Source organism: Populus alba, chromosome 1 (genome assembly GCF_005239225.2).
Source record: "Populus alba chromosome 1, ASM523922v2, whole genome shotgun sequence".
Classification (NCBI taxonomy): Eukaryota; Viridiplantae; Streptophyta; class Magnoliopsida; order Malpighiales; family Salicaceae; genus Populus; species Populus alba.
In genome coordinates this window covers 43,958,316-43,974,343 of record NC_133284.1, presented here as the reverse complement: position 1 = coordinate 43,974,343, position 16,028 = coordinate 43,958,316, and the positions used below count along the sequence as shown (strand labels likewise).

Genomic DNA, 16,028 nt, shown 5'->3' with positions numbered 1-16,028 from the left:
CTTCCTCTTACGACATTTTTAGGTGTGAGTCGTCCAGTATTGGAGAATATTGACAAGTTCCCACTAGAAGGCACTTCACCACCATCATCATGCCGTGGAACATGATTGATTCTTGTTCTCAGATGAGGTTCGAAATAGTACGAGATAAATGTTAAGATCTCTTCAACAATATAGGCGCCTCAGATATCGAAGCCTCTACACGCGCCTTGTTCTTAACCTTTTTCTTGAGATTAAACAAGTACCTGCATTGAATTACAATTCAAGTATTTCCAATTAAGAAAAACATATAAAATACTTTTAGATATGAATTCCATTGCAACTGTAATATCTAACCCTTCAAATGGGTACATTCATCTATACTGGACCGGTCCTCCAGCTTTTTCCTCGAACGGTAGATGTATAGGGAGATGCTCCATTGAGTCAAAAAAATGGAGGGAATATCATCTCAAGTTTGCATAGTGTCTCGATGATATTCGTTTGAAGCCTCTCAATGTGCTCAACATTCAACTTGCTGGAGCAGATATCATTGAAGAAATGATTGATCTCCGTCAGTGCATCCCATATTCCCTTTGGTAACAAATCACGAAAAGCTAATGGGATGAGTGTTTGCATAAACACGTGGCAGTCATGACTCTTCATTCCATATAATCTGCAGTCCTCTATGTTAACAAGCCTTGATATGTTTGATGCATGTCCATCCGAAAAACGCAGACTCTTAAGCCATTTGTATACTAGCAGTTGTGCGTTTTTCTTTAACATGAAGCTTGCCCTTGGTTTTGCGACCCGTGACTCCTCATAAACCAACTCCATATTTTTACGGCTACAGTATAAAGTTATATCCATTCTAGCCTTGATGTTGTCCTTTGTCTTCCCTTTCACATCCATGACACTGTTGAAAATATTCTCAAACATGTTATTTTCGATGTGCATGACGTCAATGTTATGGCAGAGAAGATTGGTCTTCCAATAAGGAAGCTCCCAAAAGATACTTCGCTTTACCCAATTATGGGTCAAACCAAAACCAGGAAACTTTTGCTTACCTGATTGAAGGCCAAACAAATTGTCATCGTACTCTGATACAACATGATGCAATTCTTCACCAGAAAGACGTGGGGATGCAACATCTTTTTCAACTCTGCCAACAAAGAAATCTTTTCTGTTCTTTCTGAACTTGTGATTAAGTGGCAAGAAGAGACGGTGACAGTAAAAAAAAAAAAGCTTTACCTCTGTTTGCTAGCGTGAATGCCTTGTTGTTTTCCATGTAGTATGGACATGCGAGTTTCTCATGTGTGCTCTAACCAGAAAGCATTCCATAAGTTGGAAAATCATTGATAGTTCACATCAAAGCCGCCTGCTTGACCGCTTTTTATGATCGGCTTGTTTTAACTCGCAAGTGCACGAGTGTGCGATGTAGCAATTAACTCGGTAAGATCGAGGTCATATCCACAGAGAGCTAGATCTGGAAATTAAGCTAGGTAAAAAAAAAAAAAACTCAAGAGAAATTAAATTAGCAATAACTTGGTTGAAAATAATTGATGGATTTGTTTTCAAAGATGAAAAGGTATAAATAGATTTTAAATGACAAGAAAAAGTAAGTCTTGGTCCAAATCAATTTTAATGGTGATGTATTGGTGATTTCTTCAACATATATAAGATAACTCAACCTAATATCAACGATGGTGATATTAGATTGGAAGATATTACAATGAAGTTTAAAAAGATGAAGATTGATTATTACTTATGAATGAACAAGTACTTTCATATTAAGTAAGACATTGAATCAAGCAATCTCTATACCAAAACTAAGGTTTGTGCATAAAAATTCAAGATTATAACATTACCTAAATGATTTCTAAAATTTCTTTGAAATAATAAAACATTCATGAAGAAAATAGAAGATAAACATTAAGATTCATTCATATCTTAAAGAACTCACCTCAATCACCATCATCCTTGATTTGGATCCAAGAAAGAGATTAGCCAACCATGATTATATATAAGAAAACTTTAATAAACATGAAATAACTTGAATCAAACTGAAATAATAAGTTTTACAAACTAAAAAACCGAAATCTACAAAGAAGAACACAACAGAATTTCGGTAAAAATTCAAAAACAAATCTGACTCTAACTTTGGACAGCAATTCGACCCTCTTAGAAGCCTCCTCTGGAGATGGCTATTAGGGACATATTTATAGGAAATTATGTTAGCTTTCTATATCATTAAAGAACGACTCATTGGGACATCTGAGTCAAAAGTTATGGGCAAAACACCGAAAGGTGTTCTGGAAAATTAAATCAGGCCAGCTTGGAGAACACTTTGGTGCACATTTTTCTTCCTCCTTTATGAGCTGTCTCTTTCTTCTTTTTGACCCAAAATAATGTCACAATGTCCCCTCCAGCTTTCCATCCATGTGTTTGCCCTCTTAGATCAATGAATTGCCCAAAATAAATCAAATGGTATTTGTTGTGTGAACATGTAAAATCATGGATTGTGCTTGGGCTGATTTGGGGCTGAGTTTAAGCATCAAATAAGTATAGAAATGTACTTATTATTTGGGCTAAGATTGACTTTGAAACCTTGAGTGTTTGATGGTTGAAGTTTGCACACAACATAAGGCAAGTTTGGGCTTGAAATAGATGATATGATATTCTTTTCTAGAATTGGAATAGAATTGATTTTTGGGACAAATTTGGAGCACTTATTTGAACCAAGATTTGCTTCAATCTTCAACTAAATTTCTCTTCAATTCTTTGTTCCGAATTCCGACGTTGAATTTTCTAAAATAATTCATTTAAGCTCCAAAAACCTATCAAAACATTAAAAGAAACTTCATTACTAAAAAGCACATCACTTATTATAAAAAACCCAAATAAAAACAATAAATACATATGTAAAATAAAAGACTTAATGATACTTTTGATGCACAATCACCGCCCTCATAAGGAAATTTTGTTTCCTCGATATATCATAAGTTAGAGCTCCGAAGGACCACAACTGCGCCAGCTCATCAATCAAAAGTTGAAGACAAATATCTATATTCCGCCCCGGGCTGCTTGGACCGGGTATGACAGTAGATAAAAACATGAACTCCGGCCTCATACACATTTCCGGTGGCAAGTTATAAACTGTGAGTATGACCGGCCAATAAGAATAGAGAGCAGCAAATGACCCAAATGGGTTGAATCCATCTGTACACAACCCAAGACGGACATTCCTTAATTCAGCTGAAAAGTCAGGATGCACACTGTTAAAGCGTTTCCACGCTTCGCCGTCACAAGGATACACCATCACACCATCAATCGCATCATGTGTTTAGTGCCATGTCATGTGCTCAGCAGTCCTTGGTGACATGAATAACCTCTGCAGTCTAGGTGTGATCGGAAAATATCTAAGTTTTTTATACGCCACTAGAGTCTTTCCCCTGCCAGTTCTGGGTTTGTAACGGGAATGCTTGCATGTCATGCACTCGGTCATCTCAGCATTTTCAAGGTAGTATAACATGCAGAAGTTAGGGCACATGCCAATTTTCTAGTATCCTAAACTGAGGGGTTTCATCATGGACTTCGCAGCATAGAAGTTCTCTTTCAGCCTGTTCCTTTCTTGTAAAATGCTTCTTGCCCAATCAATAATTTTGTCATACCCGGCCTCACTCAGCCCAAGATCTGACTTAATGGTGAACACCTGTGCCACGGTCGACAATTTATTGTGGTTTGTGCAGCCATCCCATAATGGTTCGTCTGAATCTTTCAACAAATCAAAAAACCTAACTGCCTCTGCATTAGGTTCTTCTTCTATGATTGAACATTGACTGACATTACCTTGATTCATTCTCATTGCATCCATAACTATATTTCTGTAAGGATTAGTGTTGTCATTTGCCGCTTCATGCACGTTGCTAGCACTAGAAGTTGACCCAACCACCGTTTCTCCCATTCTCCTATTACTAACAAATACCTCTCCATGTGCATACCAACACTGGTAATCCTTCATAAACCCTTTGTGTAAAAGATGCATCATTACAACATCTGGATGCAGATACGTTTTATTTTGACATTTCCTACATGGACACCTAATACCGCCTCCAGTAAAATTTCTGGGAATAGATGTTGTGAAATTAATAAAACCCTGAACCCCATTACAATAATTCATCCTCCAAAATCCTTTGGGTGAATCTAGATACATCCATGAACGATCATCCATGACTTCTATCGAACCTCTATAAAATTATGATGACATCATGTATTAATTAACCAAGTTAGGTAAATAAACTTGCAAAAATATTACATTACCTCAAGATTATCCAACAAACCAATCACAACTTCTCATAAATATTAAATATTCATTATCATTTATCAATGTCCATACAAATTAATATATATAAATTAACAGAAATTACCACTCTGCAATACCATCGATAAAACTTAAAAAGGACCCATTAAGCAAGTTATTAATTATTTCAAAACAAAACATGTAATTCGATAATTCCACAAAGTTTTAACAATTTACAAACAAATACAATCTTAAAAAATCTAAAACAAACCGTAACAAATATAAATTATACATTCATATACTACAAGTTTGTTTGAGAAATAACAATAAAACACGTATATCTACTAACAAAAATACATATACTAAAAAAATAATAAAATTGACATTAAATGTTACAATTTAAACAGATAGAATTACTTACAAAAATTGATAAAATCCATCGGTAAATCAGAACACGGATGCTGTGACCACAAAACTTCAAGAAATACAACTTGTTGTGCTAAGATGAGAAAAAATTTTGTTTGGGTGCGAAGGGGGGCTAGTTATTTGCAGATGGGGAGAGTTAGGATTAGGAAGAAGGAGAAATGGGGGAGGAGAGGGTCGGCAGAGGGGTCATACATTAACTTTTTTTGATGGATTCACCAACGGATGTAATCTGTCGGCGTATCCATTGGCAATTCTGACAGGAAAATAGACACGTCACCGTACGAACCAGCTTTTCAAATCCCTCGGTGATTCTGTCGGTATTGTTGACAGTGAACCGGTCACATCAGCCGTACGAGTCTGCCATTTCAAATCCGTCGGTGAGTCCGTCGGTATTTTTTACAGTGAACTAGTCCAATCACCCGTACGGGTCGCCCATTTTGAATCCGTCGGTGATTCTATCGGAAATATCACCCGTCAAAACCTCCACGTCAGCGACTCACCTTTTTTTTCTTTATTTTGAACTTTCCGTCTGTAATTCGGTCGGTAATTACCGACGGTGTTAAGCCGTCGGTAATTACTGACCAAATTACGGACAAAAAATTTTCGTCGGTAATTTCAACCTCAAATTACCGACATAAATATTCTGTCGATGATTCCATTGCTATTAAGTGAATTTCTGGTAGTGAGGACGAGCAACACGAGAATACCAAGCAAGCACTAAGGGAGATAGGGAGAACAAGAGAAGCAAAAAGAAACCAAGCAAAGAAAAGCAAGACTAGAGGAGAAGCACACAAATAACAGAGGTAGAGGGGAAGAAAGCAGCTTTGGCCAGTCCTCCATCACGTCTTTGTCTCCTGAACCAAGAAAGTCCATTTTCTTCTCTTCCCACTTTGCAATATAATTCACTTGTTACTGTTGTTGTTAATTATAATTAGATTAGCACATCATTGCACCACACGCATCACGCGTGCTTGGTGCCTTTTTAGGTCAGTGGCTTGCGTAAGTGAGGGAAGGCCATACAAGCTGAGTTAGACTCAACTAAAAAAAAAAAAAAACTAGTGTTGGGCATGGTCCTTAGGCCTAATGCCCTTTATTATTATTATTATTATTATTATTATTTAAAAATATAAAAATATGTATGCTTTGTTTTAAATTAATTTTATTGGTTTATTCATTATCGTTAGAGTCAAGATTACCATATGTTTTTATTTGCTATGTAATATTTACCAATGTCAAAGTTGAAAGTATCCATAGTTGAATATTCACTAGCGCCAGATACAAGAATATTATAAGTAGATTATAAAAAATAAAACAAAACAAGCTCTTAGTAATTTAAGACAAAACTAGCAATGCAACTTACATCAGATAGGATGTTTAAGGAGAGATAATATCTTTTCTTTTATATTATTAGTCCTATGTTATATAATCTTTGTTGACTAGTTAGATTTTTTAGTGATCATAATATTTATTATATTAGATGGCGACTCATTAAACAAAGCTTTTACTATTTAAAAAAAATATTAAAAATATATTCTTTCTGCAAAATAATTTTTAAAATTCACCACGATATCAAATGCAACAAATAAATAGAAAAGTGTCTTCAAAAGACATAAACCCTAAAACTCACTCTCACAACTGCAAACCCGCTTCTCCCTTTCCACCCTTCTCTCTCGATCTCCTCTATAGCCCCATTCATAGTCCACCCCCTTCTGTCTCTCTTGTTGTATCGCATTTGTCTTCTCTGGCAAATCTCTATTTTTCAAGCATGATTCTTCAAGTTTTTGTTGACTTCTGTTGCTGTTTCTGTTGCTTGTTGGGTTTTGAAAAATGATGGCTATGAATAAAGGAATATGAGGAGGAGGAGGAGGAGGAGGAGGAATATGGGAACAATGAAGGTGAGGTGTGAAATGACTTAAATTTTTTTATTCTTTTTGTTTCCTAAGAAAATTGACTTTTTCTTTTTGGTTCTAGGTTATAGAGGGGATGATTTGTATATAGAGAAGGCAGGAGTAGGTCCAGTTGTGAATGTTCTCAAGCGTGGAGAAAGATTGTTCTATTTTCCTCAAGGTCATAAAAAAACAAGTAAAGATTGGATTTTGAACATTTTTCTGTTTAGCGAGTGATGAAGTAAATGGGTGTTGTTTAATGGGAATTTTTAGTCTTGGATTGGTATTAAAGATTTAAAAATTTGCTATTTTTAGGGTTTGTGTAGTTGGTGGCATCAACAAATTAGGAATTGAATAAGAGTGTTCCTTTGTTTCATATATTGTCGATGATTTTCTATAGTGTAATTCATACTCCGTTGCTTTGCCAGTTTTTCACATAAAAAGAAATAGTTTTACCTTTTCTCACATCCAAAACAATTGAACTGAAACTAGTTGATTTTTTGAAATAGTTTTTGATTTGATCTTGTTTTGAAATTTAAAAAATAAAATTTATAATTTGGTTATTTTGATTTTTTTACCCCAACCAAATAAAAAATAATAATGTATTATTAATTGAGGTATATACTTGATTTAACCTTCTTTTAGTAATATTTGCTCTATGAAAATATAAATAAAACTACGTTGCCTTTTCAAAAACGATTTTACGTAAAGAAAAAAGCAGATTTTTTTGGGAATATATAAGATATATAGTTCACTTTTGAAAGAAAAAGAAAGAAAAAAAACAGAAAAACTCTAATTATAGTACTGCCTTGCGTTTTTGTACTAATTATACTGTATATCATTGTGTAGTACAGGCGAGAGAGGTGTAGAAAATTGGCTATTTATCTGTCCTTTGCAATGAGAATTTTATAAAATTTGCCTTTTTTCTCTCTCTTAAAAGTAGAAGGAAAAACCTCCTCTTTTTCAATCGAAACACTCCTCGTCCACCGCCGCATTAAGCAAACCCGCCTACGATCAAGCGCGGCGTCAGTGGACATTGCAGGGTGGCTGGACCACGCACTTTTCTCAATGACCCAAGTGTGAAAAGGGGAGACATCTTCCAATTTCTCATAGAAGGTACCTTTCGGGGTCGGGAGACATCTGCCGCATTGGTAATTCATTTATTTGAGATGTGATATGGGTTTGTTTATGATAAAATTTAGTTTTTTCTTTCTTTCAAAACCATATTGTTTTTGGTTTATGTATCATTTAAAAAAAAGTCTAAAATAACAATGATTTTTTACCATATGGGTCTAGTTATTTTTGTTCATCTACTTCTGGCAACAAATCTAAGAAACCATTGTAGTATTCAAATTGAAATACGGTCCATTAGCTGAGCATCTTGAAAGAAAAAAGAGAAAACTCACTGGATACCAACATAGAAAGAGAAAAAAACAAGAAAAGGCTAAAGGAAAAACAGAAAAGCAAATGGTAGCATATATCCTCTCATCACCATGATCAGTCAGCGACAAACTCAATCTTGACATTAGCAACAGTAACAAAATCACCACCAAACCGAGGCACGAAAGTCACCACAAGGGTATCATCTCCTTCAGCTTCCAGATCTTCCAACAATCCTGTAATCCCCAATACCAAGGTTGTCTTTGATTTTTTCGTATGCTTGTGGGGCACGTTGACGAAACTTCCTGCAAACTCGGACTTGTCTGGTCCACCAGGTGAATCAGGTTCATCGTTGACGAGGACATCGAACTTAATTAATTGATTTTCTTCATACTCAATCCCTTCAATAACTAAAACTTCATCTTCATCTTCTTTCTCCGTCGCGCTTCTTGATTTCTTTGGCCTGGAAACCTCCACACTTATGACTTTATCCAAGACAACAGGGAATGCACTAATTGGTGTTAATACAACGGTTTTTCCAGCTGCACGACGTGATTTTTCCTGCCTTGTAAATTTTGGTGTTGGTCTAGTTTTCAGCCAAGGAATAGGAACATCTTGATAGCCATATCTTAGCTTCTTGGTGTCAAGAGTATCTTTAACCTTCACTCGAACCAGCTCTTTATTCTCATCCCAGAAAAGAAACTCTGAATTAAGCCAATCAGGATCCTCGAAATCCTTTCGCTTGCCTCCTGGTATTTTCTTCCACAAGTCCCACATCCGGTCGACGTTCGAGTGATGACAATAAAATATGGGATCTCTCCCTGCTGAGTAGAAATTGCCCATATTTTCCCCGTTAGTTTGATTGGGGTCGCCGGTCCAGATGTGAACCTCAGTGTGTGGGGTGGTCTCAATTGTACCCATTCCAGGACTTGGATCATCACCAGCACGATATGGTTTTCCAAAAAAGAGAGTAGGCTTCTTGGCACCGGACACCATTTGCCTGTACATTACGTTAAGATTGCTTGCATACAATTCCTCTGCTTTTGCAGGGTCTGGATTTGCATCTCCTTTCGCGTAGTTAAGATCAAGCAAAGTCGGAGGTTGGTGATTCGCGTCGCGAAGGGGGTCATAAAGTGGTGATTTGGGGTCAGCAAAAATGGCTGGCATTTGCATGCCGGCAGGGGCATCCCAATTCCAGAAAGGCAAAGCGAAAGTCGGATCATCAATCAGTTTACCCAAGATTCTTTCGTAGTAGTATAAATAGAGTCTATGCCAGGGAAAGAAGAGCCACGAGAAGTGAATTTGAAGGTCTAAATCAGGAAAGCCTGCTTGGTGATAAGCACCATCACAATAAGCACAGTGAACGTCGCCTTGGCTCTTGAAGCTACGTGGATCATCGTCAGGAAGACTTTTCATCAGTGTAATGGCTTTGGTGTATTTAGCTACGTAGGCTTTATCAACTAAATGAGCAGCAGGCCTAATGCGCATCGGGGAGGACGCAGAAGGGAATTGGAAGTTTTTGATCTTTGTGGATGTTGGAGGGCAACAGTTCGAGGGGTCACTTTCGGATGGCAGGGTAACTAGATCACACTGGGTTATGTCTGGGGGTGCAATGGGGTTCGCATAGGCAAATGGATCACTGAGACTAGTTGCTCCATAGAGTCCACCGAGACCAATGAGCAGATCTCTTCTGGTGGCAGGGTTTTGTTCGTGATCATTCTTGCCTGATTTGCAAGAAACAATCGGGATATTGGGACGGTTTGGCTTTTTAATTTTGGAAACTCGGTGTGTTCCTGGGAAGGAAGGCAAGAAAGAGGAGGCAGCTAAAGGGAGAGAGATACAGGAAGCCATGGTTTGGTTTGGTACGAGGGTGAAGCATTCTTCGATACCCTTTATAAGAAGTGTCAATGGTAAAGCTACTACTGTGGCTTCCATTAAAATCTGTAAATCTTTTTATTAAAAAAATATTCTATTTGAATTGAAAGAAGCTTAAAAGAGGCAACCGGTTAAAACAAATTTGGGAGTACCATAGTTTTCATTTTTAAAAAACATATTTACTTTTTTATAATTTTAATTTTTTTAATATCAAAAATTTTATGCAATATATTTTCAAATAAAATCACTTTTACAAATACATGACACAACCTCACAGGAACAGACATGAAATTATGCATCCACCATGTTCTGTTCTCGTTGTCCTTTAGCAGCCAACTTATTGCATTTATGTGGGCAGAATCAAAAATTCATTGAGCCTTCTGAGCATTTGGACAATGTGAATTAATCTTCGATGCCTTTTCCACAACTATAGCCTTCTGAGCATGTGGATTGTGGACACGAGAAAAGGCACTCGAATCTCAAATGATGATATGACCTGAGTGGGACACTAGTGTTGCATAATAATTTTTTAAAAATAAAAAAATATTTTTTTAATATATTAGTATTCAAAATAATTATTAAAAAATAAAAATAATATTATTTTATTATATTTATAAGAAAAAACATTTCAAAAAACCGTCATTACACTCTTAAATGCCTTTAAAATTTTTTAAATAATAATTTTAAAAACATATCCTATTCATTAGCCCCTACACACACACATATATAATGTATTAAGATTTAAATCCATAAAATCAAATAATGGAGCTAACCTCTATAATCATTAAACCAATCTCTTGGCATTAATAATTATAAAATATGATTAGAAAGAGGTCGGCACTGAGATAAGATAAAGGCCATAAGAGTAAAAAGTGAAAAGAAAAACAAATAGTTAAAAATGTTAAATCATGAAAGTACACATTTTGTTATGTAATGGATGAAGCAATTTTTTATTATTATTTTTTTTTTGAACAAGTTGGTATACATTTTGTCCACCCAAAGCATGTCACGAATCAAATCTTCTCCAAAGTTCAAAAAAGATGTTTTTATTTGACCACCGTGCACGGGTTTAATAGGGCTGAATAGTGGGAACTATAATACCTCAAACTTTAAAAAAAGTTACATTTTAGCTTCAAGATTTTAAAATTTTGTAATTGAACCCTCCAGCTCACTTTGAGTGTGTTTGGTATTGCAGTAGCTATTGTGGTTGTGGTTTGAAAAAAGTTACTTTATAAAAAGTAATTTTAGTTGAGGTTGGTTTGAAAAAATAGGTGTTTGGTTAAAACTGTGGTTGAAATTGAGGTTGAAGAAAAAGTAGTTTAATGTGTTTGGTTAAGAATGCTTTTGAAATTGAGTTTGTAAAATAATTTAAAAAATTATATATTAATATTGATGATTTTAAATTTAAATATTGTAGAATTAATTACTCCTATTACATCATGAAATAAATGATACTTTATATAAAATATTTTTTATTATTTCATTAAACTATTTATAATTCTATTATGTACAAAATTTATTCGATAAGAACTATAGTTTTCATAATTTTTTGAGCATGCAATAAAATTAGATAAAATATTATCAGATATAAAATTGATATTAATGTGTGAGTGAATTTAATTCACTCTATACTAGTTTTTCAGAAAAAAAATATTGTTCACATCACAGTGCGAATGAATTTAATTCACTCTAAATTATTTAAAAAACAAATGTTAATAAAATTAACAAACTGAAAGAAAAAAAAAAACCATGTGAACAGTGTAAGTGAATTGCATTGTTCATTATTTTTTAAAGTGTACAGTGCGTGAAAAGTAGGATTTCTTAGCTTTTCATTTACAATGTTTCGGACGCAAAAATTACATGGTCCCCATGCACAGTAAATCAATTTTTTTCATTACCAAATGGCTGCAAACTGTGTTTTAATTAAAACGCAACCGTAGCCACGTAAACAAACGGAGTCGGAGTTTATTTTATAAAAAAAATACATGTTTTCACCTAAAAATCATATAGATTATCCAATTGGAACTCCAAATACTATTTTCTTAGTTTGCCTGTTTGTTTTTATATTTCAAAAGCGCTTTTGAAAAATTGAATTTTTTTTATTGTTTTACTAACTTTAAATTAATATGTTTTTAGTGTTTTCAAATCATTTTAATGTGCTAATATCAAAAATAATTTTTTAAAAAATATAAAAAATATCATTAATATGTATTTTGGCATGAAAAGTTATTTGAAAAATAACCACAACCATACTACCAAACATTATGTACTCCGATAACAATGTTTAAATTACATAATAGGAATTGGAAGATCAATTACAAAAGCATGTTTAAATTAGAAGTTGTATGTACGATAACTTTCTCAAGGTTTGACTTTCAATGACTATAATTTCTCAATTATAATTACTTAATAGGAACAGATTATCTCTATTATTTAGTTTGCCTGTTTAGAAGTATGTTTACTTTTCAAAATACTTTTTATTTAGAAATGTATTAAAATAGTTTTTTTTTATTTTTAAAAAAATATTTTTAAAATCATTAAAATTAATATGATAATGAAGTCATTAAAATTAGAAAAACAATACAGAGATCCTGATCCTGGAGTCTCTCCAATTAAAAACCTCAAAATATAAGTTGATAAATTAAAATAAATACATGAACATAAAAGGTTTAAAAAATAAGAATTAATCACACTTAAGTAGTTTGAAAGAAACTCACAACTTAAAAAAACTTTTATTTAAAGAAAAAAAAATTAAATTGCTACTACTTACTGAAATTAGCTTAAAAAAAAAACTATTACCGATACCATTATTGAGAGATTAGTTTGCACCATAAAATAATGATGAAAAAATTAATTTATTTGTTAATATTTTCAATTATTTCTTACCATTTGTCAACAAAATTATTTTCCCTTGGTAATTATATACAAAATAATTAAAAAAAAATCTTTATTACTTTTTTCAAAAATAATTATTCCATTGGTAAATGCAAAATGTGTATCTCCACCCCTAACCCTTCTAATATTTCTTCCTTTTATCCTCTACTCTTTGTCCATTATGTGTTCGTTTCCATCTCTTTCCTTTCAATCTATTATTTTTGTTAGGATTTTGTTTTTATTGTTCTTATGATATTAAAATTATTTTCTCATGTTAGTTTTTCTTTTATATTTTTCATGTCTCCCTTTTCCTCATAACTTATTTTTTATTGTTGTTTATATATTAAATTTGCTTTGATATATAGATATTAATGGCCTATATATTGTTGCAACAAATAAGATTATTTTGATTATTTTTACACATAAGGTTATAATTCTTGGGTTTTGTTGGTAAGAGTTTGTGTTTTGTCATCTTAAATTCTTAATTAATTGTTTATTCTTTGAATTTAATAGTTATAAGATTTGGTTTGGAGTCTTCAAGAATTGGTTATTCCTTTTTTAAGATTGTAAAATAAGGGAATGAATTTTTCCCTTTTATTATTTTTATGAGACTTGTAAATTTGTAGTGGTTTGATGTGCTTTTTTGATATTTCGATGGATGTATGAAGGAAATACTTTTTTATTATTAATATGAAGAGCTAAATTCTCCATTATCTCTTACAACAGAGGTTGAATAAGAGTGTTCAAGTGTGTGAGTGATTTATTTTCCGGTTATGGTAACAATAAAAAATCAACTATGTTTTGCTTAATAGAAGGATATAAAATATGTTTTGTATAATTGAAAGATATGAAATACTTTATAATTTTTGTTGATTTTTTTTATAACATGTTATAAAGTGTTATGAACTTATAAATTTTTAAAATATAAATTGTAATTTCCAAAAGAATAAGGGCAAAGAAAAAAAACAGCTATTACTTTTCCCAAAAAAATTTGACTAATTAATATTTTTAATTAATAACTGTTTGGTTGCTAGAAAATTACGGGACTATCGTTTTGGTCATACAAATCAAAATCTTTCATTTTCCACTCTACACACCAAAACGTTATGCTAACAACCTCTATAAACTTATTTTCAGTCTCAAAATACATCTTAATTGGCAAAAAAACCTTCAAAACCCAAAAAAAAAAAAAAAAACTCAATATATTATTGAAGTCTTGATATTTTTTCTTCAGCCATCTTAATTAAGGATTGTCAATTGAACACATAAAAACCAAGTTTAACAATTTCATGACTGGAAAATGCCTTAATTGGAGTATTTTCCTCTCCTTTCGTTTCTCTTACTGCTATTTAGAGATAAAAGCAAGAATATAATGAAATATTGTTACTTAAATGCAAAGATTATTAAAACTAGGAACTCAATTGCAAATATTAACTAGAGCTACATAGAAAACTTTAAAAAAAAATGCATAGTATTTTAATTAGGGATGAGAAAAAAAAATTATTAAACTAAAAAAAAAACCACAGCCAAAAATCCATAACAAAAAAAAAACCTATTAAAAATAAAAAAAATAATAAATTTTGATTAGTTTCGGTTTTAAAAATTTAAAATCAATTGAATTAGACCGGATCAAAATTGTTAAATTAAAAAATTAAAAATATTATTAACTTAACAGAAGTATAAATAGAAAAGTGTCTTAAAAAAACTCAAATCCAAAAATTCTCTCTCACAACCTGCACCCCCTTCCTCCTATCAAGTATCAACCCTTTCTCTCTCGATGTCCACCAAAGCCCTTTTCATAGCCAACCCCGCTTCTGCCTCTCTGGTTGTCTCGCATTTTTCTTCTCTCGCACGTCTCTATTTTGAAAGCACGATTCTTCAAGTTATTGTCGACTTTGGCTGCTGCTTTTGTTGCTTGGTGGGTTTTAAAAAGTGATGGCTACGAATCGAGGAATAGGAAGAGGAGGCTGGTAAATTCCACTGGGGAACAATGAAGGTGAAGTGTGAAATGACTTTATTTATTTATTTTGTTTGTTTTCTATGAAAATTGACTTTTTGGTTCTAGGATAATATAGAGTTATGGAAGGCATGGGTAGTTCCACTTGTGGATGTTCCCAAGCATGGAGAAAGAGTGTTTTATTAACCTGAGGGTCATAATGGACAAGTAATTAAGAATATTGGATTTTGAATATTTTTCTGTTTAGTGAGTGTTGAAGTAAATGGTATGGTTTAATTTAGATATTTAAGGGCTGTTTAGGAATGTGGTTGCGGTTTCTTTTCAAAATATTTTTCATGCCGAAATATATTAAAACAATATTATTTTTTTATTTTTAAAAAATTATTTTTGAGACTAGTGCATCAAAACGATTCAAAACATAAAAACATAATTAATTTTTAGCAAAAACAAAAAGTGAATTTTTTGGAAACATGGATTGACCTGCATTTCCAAACGCTCTCTTAATCTGCATTGGTTTTTTATCTTTTATTTTTTCTATGACCGAACTGTAAAAAAAAATAAGAGAAACTTTCTAATTTCTCGTATTATGATTTTTTTTAAAATCATGAATGTTCGAGTCAATTTACATGTACCTTAACTAATTGTTCAAGATTCTAAAATTAACAACTATATAAATCTCTAATAGTCGCGAGATTTATATTACTACTTCTAAAACATAAACCCAAAACTTAGCTAATTAGTCTCCACCTTAAAAGTTTACCTTCTCATTTCTTACTCATGCTAGCATGTGACCTTGTTTTCAAAATATTTCGCAATTGTATGATTGTGCGTCCCCACCGAATAATAAAAAAAATCTTGCATTCTTATTCATCTCTTTCTTGCTTTTTTTTTTCCCCTCATGGCGTTGCTGGGTTTTTAATTAAAGTAACGGATCAATGAAATGTAATGTGTTATCCATGTTCAAAGGCAAAGTATAAATTAATAACATCATATTGTATATCTGAATCCATTAATTTCTTAAAAACATTTGATGTGCAGCGTTTTATTTTTGTTCTATAACATTTCCTTAGTGTCAATATTAGCGTTTGAAAGGTTAATACTTCCTCTCTTTGTTTTCCTTTTACTATTCTTTTTGACTCCTATAGAATATTAAAACAAGTTAAAATGTAGAATATATATATATATTCTGCTCTGTTCTCCTTTTCTTTTGCACCTGCACATCTTTTGTCCTCTTCCTTTCCTTCGTCGGATAAGATTAAAATGAGAGGTATTTTTAATAGTTATTTTATTGAATAGAGAAAGCATGTGAAAAAACAAACAAACATTGATGTTATGCCTACTAATATCTTTAAAGAAA

At 32.8% G+C, this 16,028-nt stretch overlaps 1 protein-coding gene and 1 long non-coding RNA gene across 2 annotated transcripts; one reads left to right on the top strand and one right to left on the bottom strand.

Moving 5' to 3' along the window:
- Positions 1-6,203: 6,203 nt before the first annotated feature.
- Positions 6,204-7,880, top strand: LOC118043404 (uncharacterized). Its single transcript, XR_004686636.2, has 2 exons — positions 6,204-6,594; positions 6,671-7,880. It is a non-coding gene; the product is annotated as an uncharacterized lncRNA (long non-coding RNA).
- A 34-nt stretch (positions 7,881-7,914) lies between these two features.
- Positions 7,915-9,868, bottom strand: LOC118043403 (polyphenol oxidase, chloroplastic). The gene has a single exon (XM_035051372.2). The coding sequence runs from the start codon at positions 9,814-9,816 to the stop codon at positions 8,083-8,085; it is 1,734 nt and encodes a 577-aa protein (XP_034907263.2). The 5' UTR covers positions 9,817-9,868; the 3' UTR covers positions 7,915-8,082.
- Positions 9,869-16,028: the final 6,160 nt, after the last annotated feature.

Coding starts and splice junctions, on each gene's coding strand:
- LOC118043403 (XM_035051372.2), bottom strand. CDS start 9,816: ATGGCTTCCTGTATCTCTCTCCCTTTAGCTGCCTCCTCTTTCTTGCCT.